General features: G+C 42.1%; 1 protein-coding gene across 3 annotated transcripts in view; it reads right to left on the bottom strand.

Annotated features, from left to right (window-relative positions):
• Positions 1-16,440, bottom strand: part of ZNF385D (zinc finger protein 385D) — a 472,992-nt gene that overhangs the window by 434,473 nt on the left and 22,079 nt on the right. The window contains exon 1 of one of the 3 annotated variants that reach the window (XM_080385043.1): positions 2,859-8,699. The exons of 1 other annotated variant lie outside the window; for it this stretch is intronic. In XM_080385043.1, coding sequence (XP_080241169.1) covers positions 2,859-2,961 — 103 coding nt within the window. In that variant the 5' untranslated portion in view covers positions 2,962-8,699. Of the gene's footprint in view, positions 1-2,858; positions 8,700-16,440 lie in introns of those variants that run through there. One more of the 3 variants, XM_080385044.1, reaches the window with a different exon arrangement.

Below are 16,440 nucleotides of genomic sequence, written 5' to 3'. Positions count from 1 at the left end.
TTTACATTGATTTAGATGGTATCAAGATACAAAAAGGGTAAACCAAGAGATCACAGGACAGATTTTGTATTTGTGTTTTAAAATATTTTAAAAGTATAGAGAACTCTCCATAATTGCTCATACAGAAGGTGAAAAGAATGTCAAAGCTGGCAAATACTTGTAACTTGACTTGGTTAAATGGCAGGTTTGCTCAGGTGTTTACAACACAGTATGTACCCTGCCAGTTTAGACCCTTAACTGATATCCGAATAAATGTATCTCAATCCAAACATACACAGAAATACTGTGCTTGGTCTTCAGCTGGTGTCAATCATAACAGTGCCACTGAGATCCATAGAGCTATGTCACTTTCTGCCAACACATGCCAGTGGCCCATTAAAACGGTTTTGCAGCAGAAAGACAATAGAAAAGAACAACATTACTTCCCAATATTGAAAGTATTTCATACGTTCAGTACCTCCTAGCTCTCTTTGGATAGATCTCACTTCACTGTGACAACTGCATGCATGCACATATGAATGAGTCAAATCTGTAAGTCTGTTTGCTAGTTAAGAATTGCTGGCAGCTCACATACCACAATTTTACTTCTAGGTATATCTTACTTATAATCCCTCTAATGCTTAGCTTGAACATTTTAAGTAAATTCTCTGTTCCTGCATGAAGTAGTCAATACCATCTATAAAAGAAATTTACGTAAGAGTTCATTCTTGGAAAACAGTGTGTTTCTATAACTTTGAAAATTTAAGAAACATACTAAAGCAATACCACACCTCCCCCCCCCCCCCAAAAAAAAAAAAAAAAAAAAAAAAAAAATCTCCCTGTATCACAAGTCAGGGACATACAAGTTAGGTCTCATTTCGGATTTGCCTTGCATCGGAGCTGTTAAAGGATAACAAATGACCTGGTAAATAAGTCCAGTGCACCTTGCAAAGACAGTACAGCAGGAAGAGCAATTATCCTTGAAGTACAGTTGAAAACCGATTGGCATGCAAACTGTATGTGCTGCAGTGTAATTTAGTGTTCCGTGTTGTTACAGCAATTACTTAAATGAGAATTTAGTTTCACACAATACTTTTACTTTACAAAACATTTGTAAAAAGTAACTCTGATAGACTGAAGCATACCACACATTTTTGTTAAGCTAAACTAGAACCAAGCTATAAAATATCTCCCTAAATTAACTAACACACGATAGAGCTACTTTGACAATATTTTCATCACAGCAGCATACTGCAGTATTATAAACGTTGCCACAGTTGCATAGTTGTATCAAAGGTTTTCAGTTTGGCTTGACACCTTACAGCACACCGTTGGCGAGTTCAATTCTGGCTCTTCTCAGGTCGGTGACACCATTCCCACCGACTTCGCTGCATCCAGGATTTTGGTCTGTGTGCCTAGCTACTGTGCAACACCATGCATATCAGGTATATAACCAACACTTTTTTTATGTGAGTTATGCCACACTACCAGCGTTACACTCAGAATTAACGGGATAAATATTTTAAACTATTTTTAAACAGTCACTTTTATTCTCTAACGGGGTAACACTTCCTTTTCTACACAGTCACTTATTTTAGAGTGGTTTTGACAGCCACTGACAAAACCTTCACTCAGACTTTTAGTCTGTTGCCTCTTTGCCTTGTGAGAATGGCACAAACAAGGAAAATCGGGAAGGAGGCGTGGCTGCAAAAGCACTCTAGCTCAGAAACTGCCAGGTGACAGTCGGTGGGAGAAGCAGCTCCCTAGCTTCCTCTCATTTCAGACCTGCACTTGGGGGTATGACTTTCACAGCAAGCACCTTCTTCAGAATGCCATCGCCCAAGATGCTGGGCTCACCGCCATCCCAGCATCTCTGCTGTCAGGATTGCCGCGCGCACCGCTGCGCTGTACTAGTGAAGGGTACAAATTACTCCTTTGGCCAATTTGCTCTGACAAAGGCACAAAGTAACTTCAAGGACTAATGCATCCAACAACTAACAAGCACAAATTAACAGCAGAACTCAAGCATACCTGAAGCTGTTAACTTTACCCTTGAGGGCTCAGGTCAGACACTCCTGCAAACCCACTCAGCCAAGCAGCGGGTTTAAAACCCACGAGGAACGCACAGCCAGAGCACGTTCTGGTGAGATCTCCGGCACCACGGCCGGATCCACAAGCTGTTGGGTTTGTTCCTCAGAGCTGACAGCGGTGGCAGCCAAGTGACACCGGGAGGGACCGTACCTGGCAGGTCTGGCTCTGGGTACCCGCATTCCCCGCTCAGCACACGGCGGGTCACGAACCCGAGCACTTGTTTTCAACAGTTTACGCAACACCATTCCCTGTTATCTTTTCCAAGTCAGGACCTGATTTGGGAAGATGCGTTTCGTGCGCTGCCTAGCCTTGGCGGAGAGCATCCATCTCCCCGAAGAAGTAAGGGGGGGACAAGAGCGCACCGGGCAGGATTTTTAGCGGCGCTTCCCGGGCGCTGGGCGCAGGGGGACGTAAGCCAACAGAGATTTCGAGGGCTCTTCCCAGCTTCACTGGCGCTCGCCAGGTCGCAAACGCTCTCTGCCACGACCGAAGCCGCCGCTGCCAAAGCGAGATGCCGAAATGCACGCGAACACCATCCCCCTGCCCCCGCCTCGCTGCGCGGCCGCGGAGAGGCGTGAGGTGCTCGGCGGCACCCGGAGGCAGGGCGCTCCCCCCCTCGCACCGCTGGCGGGGGACGGACAGGAGCCCCCTGCCCCAAGCAGCCGGCCGGGCCGGACAAGTCACGGGCAAGTTGGCCTCGGCGGTGCCCCGCACGGACCTGGGGGCTCCCCGTCCCACCTCGGCGGGCGCCCCGCCGTCGCCGAGCCCCGTCGCGGCCGCCCCCTTACCGTGCCGCGGCTGGGGCTTGCCGCCCGGCGGCTTCTCCTTCCTGCCGCCCGCCGCGCTCCGCATCCGCCAGCACGGCGCGCCCCTGCCCAGCGAGCCGGCCATGCCGCGGGCGGGGGCGGCCCCGCGCAGCGCCGCGCCGAGCCTGGCGGGGACAGCGCGGGGGCGGCGGTGCAGCGCGGGACCCGCTGCCCGGCGGCGGCGGCGGGCGGGGGCAGCGCGGTCCCGGTGGGCCCGCCTCCGCCCGGCCCGGTGTCAATCAGCGCGGGCGGCAGCGCCGAGCCCCGGGCAGCGCCGCCCCGCGCCCCCCGCCCCGCTCCGCCGGGCCGGCGCTGGGGCACACACACACACACACCCCCAGCCCGGCAGGGTCCGCCCGCCGGCGCGGTCCGCGGTGGGGCAGAGCGGCGGCCCCCGTTCGTACCGTGGGGAGGGAGGACAGCGGAGGAGGCGGCGGTGGGCTGCCGGGACCGGGCGGCTTCCACACTTGGGAAATGACCGTCCTCTCGGCACGAGCCTCCCCTGGCCCGCCGGCAAGTCCTCCTACGGCACCCTCGCTGAAAAACATGTGTACGTTACCTCCTGCCGTCAAATCCATTGGTTCGGCACACTCCTGACTCCATAACGATGAGTAACTCAACCTGAGATTCCCACTTCCCACAAGCCCATGTGTGGTGAGGCGGCAGCCTGCCTCCCTCCCTCCCGCACCCCGCTCTTCCTCGCCAGAGTCCCGGGGATCCCCCCGCCACCGCGTCCCCCCCTTGCCCTGGCGCCGGGCCTCCAGGGCGTCTGTCCGAGCCTCCCTGCGATGTAAGAAACGCAACGTTCCTGAAATGTGTTCTCTTTAAATCTGGTTTTGTGACTGAAAACTTACAGGCGTAGATAAATGGAATATTAGCGGTTTTCAGGCAAGGAAAAACCAGTCTGAAATGCGATCGTGGTCGCTGGGACTCGGCAGGGTAGCAGGTTTCCCAAGTACAAATAACGCACGTGACTTCTGTTTGTGATCTCGACGATAAATCCACCTGTATGTCAAACGACAGCAGTGACTGCAACAGCCCTGAAAAGGTATTCCACAGCTGCTTTTTATTTTTTCATACGCATAGATATCTACATGTCATCAGCACTTCCACCAGGCATATATATCCTTTCTGTCCAGACACTTTGAAATAGCGAAAATGTATGCAGAATTTGCACCGATTGAAAGAAAACAAAAAAAAAAAGGAAAATAAACCCCCCTTCCTGTGCCACTACAGCCCAACTCTGTTTCCTTGCCTTCAAGCACCTTGTGGAGAAAGGTAATTAGGTAAAGTTCTTACCATAACTTTAAAACTTACTCTGTGGAAACTGACTCAGAATGAAGTTGTGCTTTTTTTAATTAATTTTGGGGGCTGAGAGACTCTCTTTAGCTGTGAAACTCAAGCAGCCAAGGTGTAAAAGAGCCACAGCCTATGATGCAACAGCACTGTTTTGTCCTCCAGTTGAAAATTATCCACTTCTTTCCGTGCTGCTCTCCTCCGACAGCCTCTGCTCATCCGTTATCCATCCTAAGCCCTGAATTCCCGCAGCCGTTCTGCCTCACCTGTGGATTCCGGCTGGCAGGAGCGAGGCAGTCAGGTATTGCTGTCTGCTGAAGCTGCTGGGGTTTGAACGTGCTGCAAGAGGGGTGGTTTTCATTAGCGCTGAGAATGATTCATGTGAACAAGGATCACTGACCTTGACCTGACATGCACAGATACACCCCGTGGTGATGAATGTAACAGAATAAACAGTTAGATATGACTGCTTATTCCCTCTTGTAGCATCGTTCTTGCCCAACTCTATCACACTATAATACAAATAATGACTCATTTGCTTACCCTCATAATATCACATTTAGAAACCTGCTATTCATCTCCACTTGAAGGATCCTGAATAAATACACTCCCCAAACGAGTGATTTAAATCACATATATTTCTATCACTTGATCCTGTTTCTGCTGTTATTGATAAAGACTACGCAAGTGGGTGTGTGGGGTATCATGTCACTGCTGTTCTACACAAGTTTTTTATAGTATTTTATAGTGAATAGTCTTTTCTTAAGCATACTTTTATAACATTATTTACACAGGGGAGGAAGAAGAAAGAAAAACAGAAGAAAGTACATCTGGTGATATATCTCCTTTTGCAAAGAACATGAAACTCCAACAGCAACTGGTTGGAATGCAAATTAAGAACAAGGTATAAACATTTTGTAGAGAAAAATGTTGTTAAATGATGTAAAAACATATAGCATATAAAACAAGGAATTAGTGAGAAAAAGGAAAAGTCTCAATACTTTTATGTAGAATTAATATTCCAAAACAGGTTTCATAAATAGGAAGAAGGCAAAAAAGACTTTCAACAGCCTTACACACTTGAATTTGCCTTTGTGCAAAGAGGTATTTTTGCAGAAGCCTCCACAGCTGAAAAAATATATTCACAACCCCTTCTTGAAAGATTGATTTTTCCATGATCAGCATTTAATAACTTTGCTTTTTCTTTCTTTCTTTTTTTTTTAAAGGACAGGCACAAGAGTAATCTTAAATACTATTGTACAGTGTAGTACCTGTGATTTAAAGGACCATCACACTTACTCATCATATGCTGACAAAAAGTGTAGTGGAGAACATGAGCAGGCTCTGTTGAAAAGAAAAGGTACAGATATCATAAAACGATAATACTGAAATGTTAAGTGATACCTCTCTGTATCATACTGTCATTCCCTTACCGTAGTATCATAATTTGCAGTCTCATGTTTGTTTATTCTTTTTTGTGTTTCCTGCTCATTTAATGTTGAAGGTGTGCAACTGTTTTTATGCATTAGCTTGGGGATTTTTTTTCACTGGTGAAGGAATACTTGGATGTCATATCTCTCTGTTTAACATGTTCTTTGCACAGATGCATTAAAAAGACTGATGGTTTGAATATGTGTTCTAAATTCTGCTTATCCTGAACTGACTTATTCAGACCTTCACAAACAGGAGCATTGCCATACTTGCTTTTTTCCTTGGGCATGTGTTGTTTTACCTAAAAATAATATGGAAGAATTTCCAATGGTGCCATTTATTAGCACTGAAATTCTTATACTTGCTTCCTTTAGAAAGGGGAATACACAGTAACTTCTGCCTCGTCAGTCCATCTGAGGGCATAGCTTCAAATTCGAAAGGGTTTAACTTAGTCCATGGCAGCAACCCACCTCTAATCTAGAAGGCTGAAGGCAGTTCTTCCCCTTACCTTCCAGTCCAAAATTTACTGGAAACATCCTTGTAATCTACCATTAGCAAGAATTTTCGTATCTTCTGGTGCTGAAGTTATCTACCTTCTCCTAATCTGGCCAAACAGAGAAAAGCTAGATGGGGTAGAAAAGCAGTTTACAGAATGATGCTGACTCCTTGCAGAGCACAACTTCACATTCCACATGGGAATCTGTGCCCCTCCAGAAGATGCCTGCAGGTTCTAATGCATTATGTAAATGTGCAAGTGATTTTCTACAGACTAGGCAAAAGCAGAATAACCACAAGCATCTTTATTCTGGGCTGATTTACCTGCCTGCAGCTGCCCTCCTCTGCTTTGTGCAGGTGCAGAGCTGTGATAAAGCAGCTAAACCGGCACCTGTACACCCCAGCTTGCTCTTTCACAGCAACCTCAGCTACATTCATGCATTGCTTTGCATCAGCCTTTATACACTCCTCTCATGCTTCCCGGTGCTGGAAGAATTGGAAAGACAACGGGGTGGCTTTGGCATCAGCTACAAGACAAGGCACAGAGCAGTAACTAGGCTGCGATGGTTCTTGCCTTGGCAATAGCAGCGTCTACCCCTGCCACAACTTTGTAATCCTCAGTATAATCTTTCTGAGTCTTCTTTCTTTCACGTGTTAGGAGCAGCTCTGCATGCACTAGCACCAAGTCCAGGGAAGATACTGCACCTGCACGGTGCGCAGCAGCGATCCCCGCCAGCTCGAAACCGTGAGAGCACTGCTGGCCGAGGCTGTCGAGGAAAACTTCAAGACCAACCTTAAACAAGTCCTATTCTTTACTTCCTGTGCTCGTAACTGTCCCACAGAGCTGGGGGTAGGTTTAGGGGACTAGAAACTCATCATAAAAAGGAATGTGCAATAGAGTCAGACCTTAGTACTGAGTCTGACAAAAAAGACTGCCCCTATAATTTTATGTTGAGCAAAGCAGAAATAGTGACTTATCTTTGTATCTACCAAGTTTAATTTTCAGGTTACATATTCCCCAAATCCAAGGGGAATTCAATCCCATAATCTTTCTTTTAAGTGTAATACTGTTTCTCCTGCTCCTAGAAACTAGGGAAAAAGAGTAGATAACTGTGAAACGTCATGCTGGAAAGCAGCATTTCTGTTCTCTGTGCCCTTGCTGGTGTTTCTTTCAATGCACCTCCATAACATAACCTTCGGTTATTATGCCTAACAGCAGAAAGCTTGTTTTCCAGCAAGTGGAAGCAAAGGGATGCATTTCCAATAGGTGGGACAAAAGATACAATTCATAAACTGCGCCAACCCTTTTCATGCCATGCAGAGTTTGTCACAGTTGACTGTAAAAAGCAATTGAGGGTCTGCCCAAAGAGTTGGTGGTGCTGGGTAGATGCAGCAGGGGTGATAAATACAGAAATTTAGAAATCCCACAGGATACAGCTTTTATCTGAGAGCATCTCAGTTACTATTCTGGAAGCTGAAATTTTAAATGATCCTATTAGTTGTTGAATGACCTGCCAAAAGTCTATTTTACTCAAACTTTTACTCAAATCTGATCAGAGGAAGTTACTTGAATCACAGTCGTCTCTGAGATACTGGTGTGGGACAGAGTTGTCTCCACATTTTTGACTTTTCATCCAATATACTGAAGAATGTCAAGACTTATAGTATCAGGTTGATCTATCCTAGTATTGATGTTTAAGATATTCCAATATTTTACTACGTAACTTAGAGCAGGCTGAGGAAACTGCATGTACAAGTACATCACTAACCCAATGAGCAAAGACTGAGAGAGATACAAGTACATATTTCCAGGCACCCCCATTTAGTAGCTCACAAATAAACTGGGAGGTTTCTGAATGAAATAGTAGTTGAAAAAGCAAGTATAAAGAAAAACTGAATATGTGTTGCTCTTTCAGGTCAGTCAAGTTTTGGGGACTGAAAAACAAAACTTATGTAAAAGAAATTTCTGTTTTCAAAGCTATGAAATTGTTGCAGGCATGCCTTTTGGTCCCTCTTATTAGCTAATGAAACAGAAACGTTACTCAAGAGCTGGATCAGAAGACAGGTAATTTTTAGGATGTGCAAGAGACAGGATCCCCAGAGGGCACACTTTTCGCAGGTATTTACTAGCGCTTCTGCTCTGGATACCCTGAGGAGTGGGATTTTAGATAAATATAGAGCAAAAGTATGCCCAGGGATTTTTGAGAGAAGAATTAGAAGGTCAGTCATATATGGCTAAATTGAGATTAAAATTATCCCAGCCACAGAATTAAACAAAGAAATAGCTATGGTGAGAAAGTTTAAAGAGATCTTCCTTTTTACTTCTTTCCAAATGAAATAAATTTCCCCTGAATTTTCTGAATTCCTTAGAAGATATATTTAGCAGTTTGAGAGAAAAAACCTGTGTCTTCCTTTTTGACCCACATTTTGTGTGATCTGCAGCTCCTACGTTATTTCCTATGTTGGTTATCAGCCTTTCTCAGTGTTCAGTTTGGTCCCTGTTACAAGTAAGTTTCCCTGTCACTGTGTCAGAAACATATTAGCTGTGCTTTACTTTAAAAAAAGTAGTAGCGATATAAATTGAAGTTGGTTTAATGTAGTATAGCTACATTTAGTCCTCACAGATGTGAGCAGAAATTTACATTTCATATCCTAACTAGAATCAAAGCCATTGCCCTGCAGTGGGAACTCACCCTGCCAAAAAAAAAAAAAAAAAAAAAAAAAAAGGAGCTTTTTTTCACCTGTCACCTTCTTAAAGGTTCAGTGAGTCAGACACTGCCTTAGTTTCTATTTGCAGCTCTGTAGGAAACTGCTGAAGACCTATTGCCAGGGGGTGCAAGCAGAACACACTGAATGAAACATTACCTCTGCTGGATGCGCATCTCCCTGCCAACAGCCACATCATCTGTAGCATCCCTCCAGCATACGGGAGGTTGCAGGAGCCCGCAGGAAACCTCATGCAGGTTTTATGGTACTAGATACTGCAAATGGTCTGTTCTTTGTTTCTGTGGTCATAATTCAGGGTTTCACTCTCTATTCCACCAGAGTTATACTTAAGCGTGGTGTCTGGGATTGGGCCCTAACTGCACTGGCACATCAAACACAGGCTATGCTACATCCTTACTGAGCGGCATGTTAATGTGACTAAACTCATACAGTTATGGAGGTCTAATCACTCATTAAATCCACTACAACTACATTATACAGCTTTACTCTGACTTGTAGTCAAAACCCATTGCTTTAGGTGTTTTTGCTAAAGAGAAACCGCTAGCGTGAAGCCACATGGAGTAAGACAGATTTGCAATTTTATTGCGATTTTAAACACACATCTCAAAATTACAGTTTGGTCTGTGTTTCCCCCTACTTCAATAATCACCTAATTATTGAAAGAACCGCTAAATTAATATTTAAAGTAAGTATAAATACGTATCTAACAACCACTCCAATATACCTTTAAGAAAACATTCTGTGTTCTTCTATGTAACATCAGTGAAGACTACAGAACCAAAATAAGGAAATTCCTTTGGAATTAGGTGTACAGGCAATCCCTGATCACTAGCATTACTTCTTTTTCCTTTGGCTGGTTCCTTACTAGTCACCATCTAACAATATTTCTTTAAATTTCCAGTTCCCTTCATCCTCCCTCAGGTTTCTTTAATGCTTTCACCGGCTCCTAATGGAACTGTTTCTGTTCAGGGTTTATTCTTTACTCCTTTTAATTCTGGACCCATGCAGTGTTCAGGGTTCATTCAGTCTCAAGGGGATGGCCACAGCTCCGTCACATTCAGTAGCTGAATTCCAGGACACTGACACTGATGTCCTGACCATCTAGCAGAGCATGCTGACGGGTTCCTAGGTTATTGCAATATTACTGCACAGCACCTCTGTCTGCTTCCTCCTTCTTTGGTGTGCTACGAAGAGAACTATCACAATACAATGGCACGTACTACTTAACCTCTTTGAAATCTATTTGCCCTGAATAATAGAATTTTACATTTTTATTCTTTTGGCCTGCAGAGGAAAGGGTGACGTTTAAACCATCAGCAGAAGGCTGACCGATATGTCCCTTTTCCCTGTGAAAACTTTTCTCTTCATACGCACACTAGAAATATAATCTCACCCTGGAGTGAGAAGCTGACGCTGGCAATGTTCACAATTACGATGCATGTCAGGTCATGTGCTGTCTGGTTGTTTGGCACATCTCACAACTGGCAAAGAACAGAACCATGTGAAACACGAGATGGGGGTTGTTGTAAGCACTTCACCGCTGCATCTGCAGCAGCAGGGGCTTTACCAGCAGGCACAGTTCTGACAGCTGCGTTTTGGCCTTACCTCTGCAATCTTTCAGTCTTGGTCAAAATAAACATTTCCATAGTGCCGCGTGAATAGAGAAAAAGAAAACAGCATTTGTGACCTATGTAGGTAATGGGGACAGGAGAGAAGAAGCAGTTTCTATTTTACCCAGTGCACGGCTGAGCTGTGGAACACACAGCTCCCGGGAGCCAGGGCTGTGTTGCTGACCACAGGAAAGCAGCATTCCTCTCCAGGGTTGCTTCAGCCTGTCACAACCAGACTCTGCCTTTCCTATAGACTAGAGATAAAAATACAGTTTAATGTCTGACACCTCTGGACTTCCCACTACCTTTTTTCAAGTTGAGCTTTAATAGCCGCAGGACTAAGGGATATGGGACTACATTACGTGCATCAGACACACCATAGAACCACCTGGCTTTCAAAAACTGGCAAACCACAAATAGAGTTGTTAATAATAATAATACATGTCTTTCTATTTTTTCTGTCTAGCTACAGTAAAACTAAAAAGCACTACATACATATAACTGCTTATAATCTGCCTCTGCTATTTCCATTTCCATCTCATATTTTTCAGCAGGAATACATTGGCTCTTCGAGGATTTCATAACCTATATCTCTCAGAGGCACTCTCTATATAGACACAGAATTATATACATCATATGTAATTTATTTGTTTCTTAAATAGCTAGTAGCTCATCTCCATCTCAGTCACTCGTTGACTCATGCTAATATAAAACAGACAATGATTTCTGTCAGTAATCAGAGTTAAAACTCGTAAGACGGTTGTTCTTGACGTGGTGTTTTATCCCGTGAGGCACCTGTGGCATGAGCTTCATTCAAAGACGGAAAAGATCATTCTAGATCACTCCAGTCTTCAAAGCACAGCACAGGAATAGAGAGGGAGGCTTGCCAAACCAAAGATGTAAAGCATGTACACTAGGCTTTAATTCTGAATACAAAGGTATACATTTGTTTTCAGAACCCAGTCTCAACACAGATTTCAGCACAGCTGCACACAGAAAAGGAAATAAATATTGATAAATCAAGTCTATATACCTGGAGTCCCTCTTCGCTTCTAGAAGCACTCTGCACAGCACAGCTCTGAGAGACCAGAGGCAAAAGGCCTGGATATTAAAAGCCACAGAAGTTCAGTAGAACAGTGCGACACCATCTTAGACTTAGGTGCATCTGGCACTGCAGACAGTCCTTCCACTCATACTTAAGCAGTAATATTAAGAATTCATTCACAGAGAAGGAAACATTCTCTAAAAGGTATTTCATTTTGCTCTGCAATTACCTAATTTGCAATAGAAAAAAGAAGACATGCGAACTTCTGCACCTGATAAAATTGATTGACTTCAAAGAGCTTGGGACTTCACCCAGAATTTTTGAAAATATTTTGGACAATATAATGTTGAGTTTAGGTCAAGATTAGGTGAAAATTCAGAAATACTGGTCTGACTCTGTACAATTTTAATCTTAAATGATGATACTGATTTTAGGAAATCTTTCTGTGTGAACTGCAGGATTGAGCGTATGTAGATGTTGGATAATGCATAGTTGGAATTATTATTTATTCTGATAAAATGAAAGTTCACCAAATTGAACTGCAAACACCAGAATCCAATTTAATAATTTAATAGTGTTTCAGAGAGTAGAACTGTCCTACAACGTATACTGGAATTATATTTGCTAAATCACATGTAGTTGAAATTTTAACTACAATAAATGTAAAGAACCTAGTAAGAATATGATAAGCCCAAGGCACATGAAATATTAGGTAATGTTCCCATGCTTTGGAGCAGGTTAGTATTTTCTGTATCCAAATTTCAAAGGAAGAGACTCAGTTTTGATCAAAGCTCAGCTTACCTTATTTAATTTCTACTCCCTTTCAATGGGAAACTTGCCCCAGTAAAGACAAAGTATGCAATCTAATGCATAGCACTACCACCTAAAATTAGGAAATACAATGTCTGCGTTATAAATATTTCACTCCCAAAAGAGAATCAGTAACATTGTGCTACGTGTCTATGGGAAGATCTGCCTCAGAGGTGGATTCAAAGGGAACTCTATATAGAGAATTAGAAAAATGGAAGTTCACAAAGATATTTAGAGACTGCTAAAAGTAAAATACAGAAATACTCCAGGGAGCAGAAGAAAAAATTCCCACAGGCCTTCCTAACAAAGTGATGCTGACTCTTTTTTTCTTCTACAATTATTCTTTATTCTTCTATAAATCGACATAAATATCTTAATTATTTATTATATAAGAATTCATATAATAATTATGACCCATAGTCAGCTGAAACACTGAAAGCACACTCCTTCAGACGAGTCTCCAGGGTCAATGGCTAATGGCCACTTCTTAAAGAGATACAGATTTATTTCTGAAATGGCAGGAAAAGGATTTGAACCAGAATTTGTCACTTTCTAAGTAAGTAGTTAAACCAGTCGGCTATCAACCAAAACGAGATTCCCTTTTTCAGTCATGTTTTAATTTGAAATTAAGTTTGAAATACTGGCCCAAGCTACATTTGTGAGGCAGACACCTCTTTGGTACTTTGTTACTCCTAAGAGTCCCTGCTAAATTGTTTTTCTCGGAGGGTTTCAAGCAGAGGTAGTGACCAGATCTGGATCCTGATTGAGTTTAAGATACCAGCCAGGTGCCAAGCTGGCTGCCTGTACCCTATGTCCCTGGTTTTGCCTGGCTTCCAGTGAAAACTCAGAAAGAACTTCAGGATTTTCAGCTCAGCCCTGTATGTACTCACTCTCACAGACAAGGGATTTGTGGGAACAGTCCCTTAACTTTTCATGCTCCGAGTTTCTTGTGCCAGAAAAATTTAATAGACCATTCTGTGGTTTTGAAATCATGCTGAATATGGACTTAGTGCCAACAGTTTTAAAATAATTTCCTTCTCTATTAGACATAACAGTGCGGTGGAAGTTTGAACTAAAACTTGCTTCTTTGATTAAATATTATCCCTCTGCCATTCTGACCTACAACCTATAAAGAAAGCTCTAGAGTATGTGATTAAGCATACATATCGTTCCATTAACTTCAGCGAGCATAATGAGAAAACCAAATGAGAGCTTAGGTTTATTATTTTAACATTGTTCAGAAGGACTGAACAATTAAGTGTTTTTTTCAGAGAGATACATTGAAGACATTGTGCTCAATCACATATTTTTCAGCATAGAATTCTGTTTGCTTAATGGGAAATTCTGTATTTTTACAGATATTGGAATTGCTCAAATGACATGGATTTATAGGAAGCTGTGGAAGGTCTGACAAAGTTGAAGTTAAAACAACCCAGTATATGTTGACATATAAACGACTTCACATTTAAGTTTTTACTATGAAAAAAATCCTCTTTGTTATTTGGGAGCATTAGAACAACAGAGGATGGATAAAAATTCTTGTAGTCTTAGAATTTTCATAGATTCAGTAACTGACATTCAGTAACTATTGCTTAAAATGTGGCTTCTTTTTTCACCCTAAAGGAAAAAAATAAAGCATCTTCAAAAGCATGTGACATCACATGGTCAATCCTCTCCCCCATCCCAGAAACACATGCATAGCAAAAGTCCTTCATCTAATTACTTAGAAATATCACATACACCTGCCAAAGGTAATGAGATCTGTACCAGTGAGATAATGGAAGAGAAAAGACTACAATTTTTAGTTTTGCTGTATAACATTTTACTAGCTTGTCACTTGTGAAATTATTGTACAGAATTTCATTTGGAAGTCCTATGTTTGACTACATGCCAGTGATACAGTTCTCAAAAACCTAGGATTAAATGCATCCTTTAAGACCTTTTGGTCTTCCATTTATTGAAAAGACCATACAAAAGCAAATTGAAAATCCACACTATTATGCTTATTCAGTAAGAAATAATAAATGATTCAATTGCTGTCAGTTTTCAGATTGAGTTTCTGGTCTAAGGAAGTTAATTTTTGTTTTCCAGAAAAATCAAGCTGATCATTTACACTGTGCATGTTCTATTTAATTAAAAAATAATCCTTTCTGTATTATACAGCTACCTGTAGATAAAACTCCATTTGTTATTATATACTCTAGAACTCTCTCCGATCAAAACATTTTCTGTGTCCAAGATGCAAACCTAGGTGTGTATGTTGCAACTGAACATATAACGAATCATTATTTTTACTTAACGTCTAATTTCTTTGAACTATTGATACCAACAAACTAGCTGTTTAACAGCAGGAAAAAAGCATCTTAGAAATAATTTTAAACAAAATGGTTGTCATGTTTAAATAGGATTCTTTTCCCCTCACCAGCTCATTTGAGCTTGAGAATCTTAGGGTTTTCATGCCAACTTTGCCTCAGTGACTCATTCTAACTAAGCTTTTTGGATATTGGTGTTGTTTTTATGTTCCATGGTACTGTGCCATTTTGATAACACAGATTGTATTTTTATTAACAAAATAGAATGTATAGAGTCATTCAGTCATATAGAATTACTCAGTGCCCCTCTATCTCATCCAAAAACATAAAAAGAAATGTTAAAAAAGTGGGGGTGGATCAAGAAAGCAATTAAATTGGGTTAATTGACATGATTCTGGACTCAAAGTGTTCACTTGGCTCTGAGTCCTATGTTTAATGAAGTATTTGTTTGCACAATCCATCTGTGTGTAAGTGCTTGAGAAAAAAAAATAGACAGAAAGTATAAACAAAGCTTTTAATAGATCCATTAACAAATAGATTAGTTGGCATTTATCTTTGATATGTCAACTACAGATGAATCTCATTACAACATTAACACATTTCCCTAGAAATTTCCCTTGAGCACATAAGGCTTTTTTTAATGCACTTGTTGTCTTAGACCCAACCTGTCATTACCCATACACTTTCCAGCTGGGGAAATGGCAATTTCTACAGCTTCCTCTAAGAAAGTTTTCCCTCATCCTCTCGTGATCATTGGTAGGATGCCCTAATGTTACAGAAACTGTTATCCTTGGACATGCCTATGGAAGGAGCAAACTCCCTCCTTCACTGAATAAATGAATGCTTCTTTTCAGGTGTGTGGTACAAGTGTACTGTGCTTCTGCATTCTGCCATGTCCATGCACAGTCAAAACGTATATAAAAGTAGTGTCCTTGCAATTTATACATTGGTGTGGAATATGCAAAAGACATCCAGGAGTGCACATTTTCTGCGTTGGCAGTACCTTACAACTGCAAACATTTACTAGCCTTTTCAATTCCCATAGTCTTTCTCTACTTTGCATGCCGTGTCACCTGGGATTCCTACAGTAGCATCCTTGGAATGCTGGTGAAAGAATCCAGATTAAATTTGCAATTTATAACTTCCCTTCTACTGTTCTACATTTTCAGAAATCAGGTACCCTTTTATCCCACTGAAGTGCGCACATTTGCTGCAAAGTGGAACTGAGGCTACTTTCACATGTGCTTCTCACATAACTTTTTGGTTGCAGAGTTGACTTGTGCACCTTTTGCCTTCAGATGGTTGGTTCAAACATAAATTTCAGTATTAGCCGTTATTCCCGGCGATTATGCCCCAGAACTAGGGATTTTGCTATCCTCTTTTTCATAATGTCTGTCAAGCCAATCTTTAAAATTCCTACACAGTGATGTTATCCATTGCAATACCTCTATTTTTTCCCCTTGTGCTAGCCTTTATCTTACTTTATATGGTTTTTCACAGCATATGTAGCTTAATGCACTGTTCTGTGACCCAAACTGGAGCTCTGCATGCCTTTTGCCTAGTAACTGGCATTTCTTTTTGCATCAAAGTACTGTTCACTTTCCACAGTCTAAGCATGGCCCGGGTCACTTCCCTTGCTTCACAAATACCAGTCATTTTTGCAGTAGCGTAATACTGAGTCACCTAGACCCAAGAAAGGTCTTTGCCTTACCAGGCATTCGAGAAAACCCTCACCTGTAGTGAGATTTCCATCAAAATCCTCAGTGGGTACCATGTCAAAAACTTTTGTGTAGCTGAGCAGCAAGTACAGCCACATCCATCCAAATAACAACTCAGCT

This window comes from Falco punctatus (assembly GCF_963210335.1).
Source record: "Falco punctatus genome assembly, chromosome: 4".
NCBI classification, from domain to species: Eukaryota; Metazoa; Chordata; class Aves; order Falconiformes; family Falconidae; genus Falco; species Falco punctatus.
The sequence above is the reverse complement of the archived record's forward strand: the minus strand, read 5'-3'. Positions and strand labels throughout refer to the sequence as shown.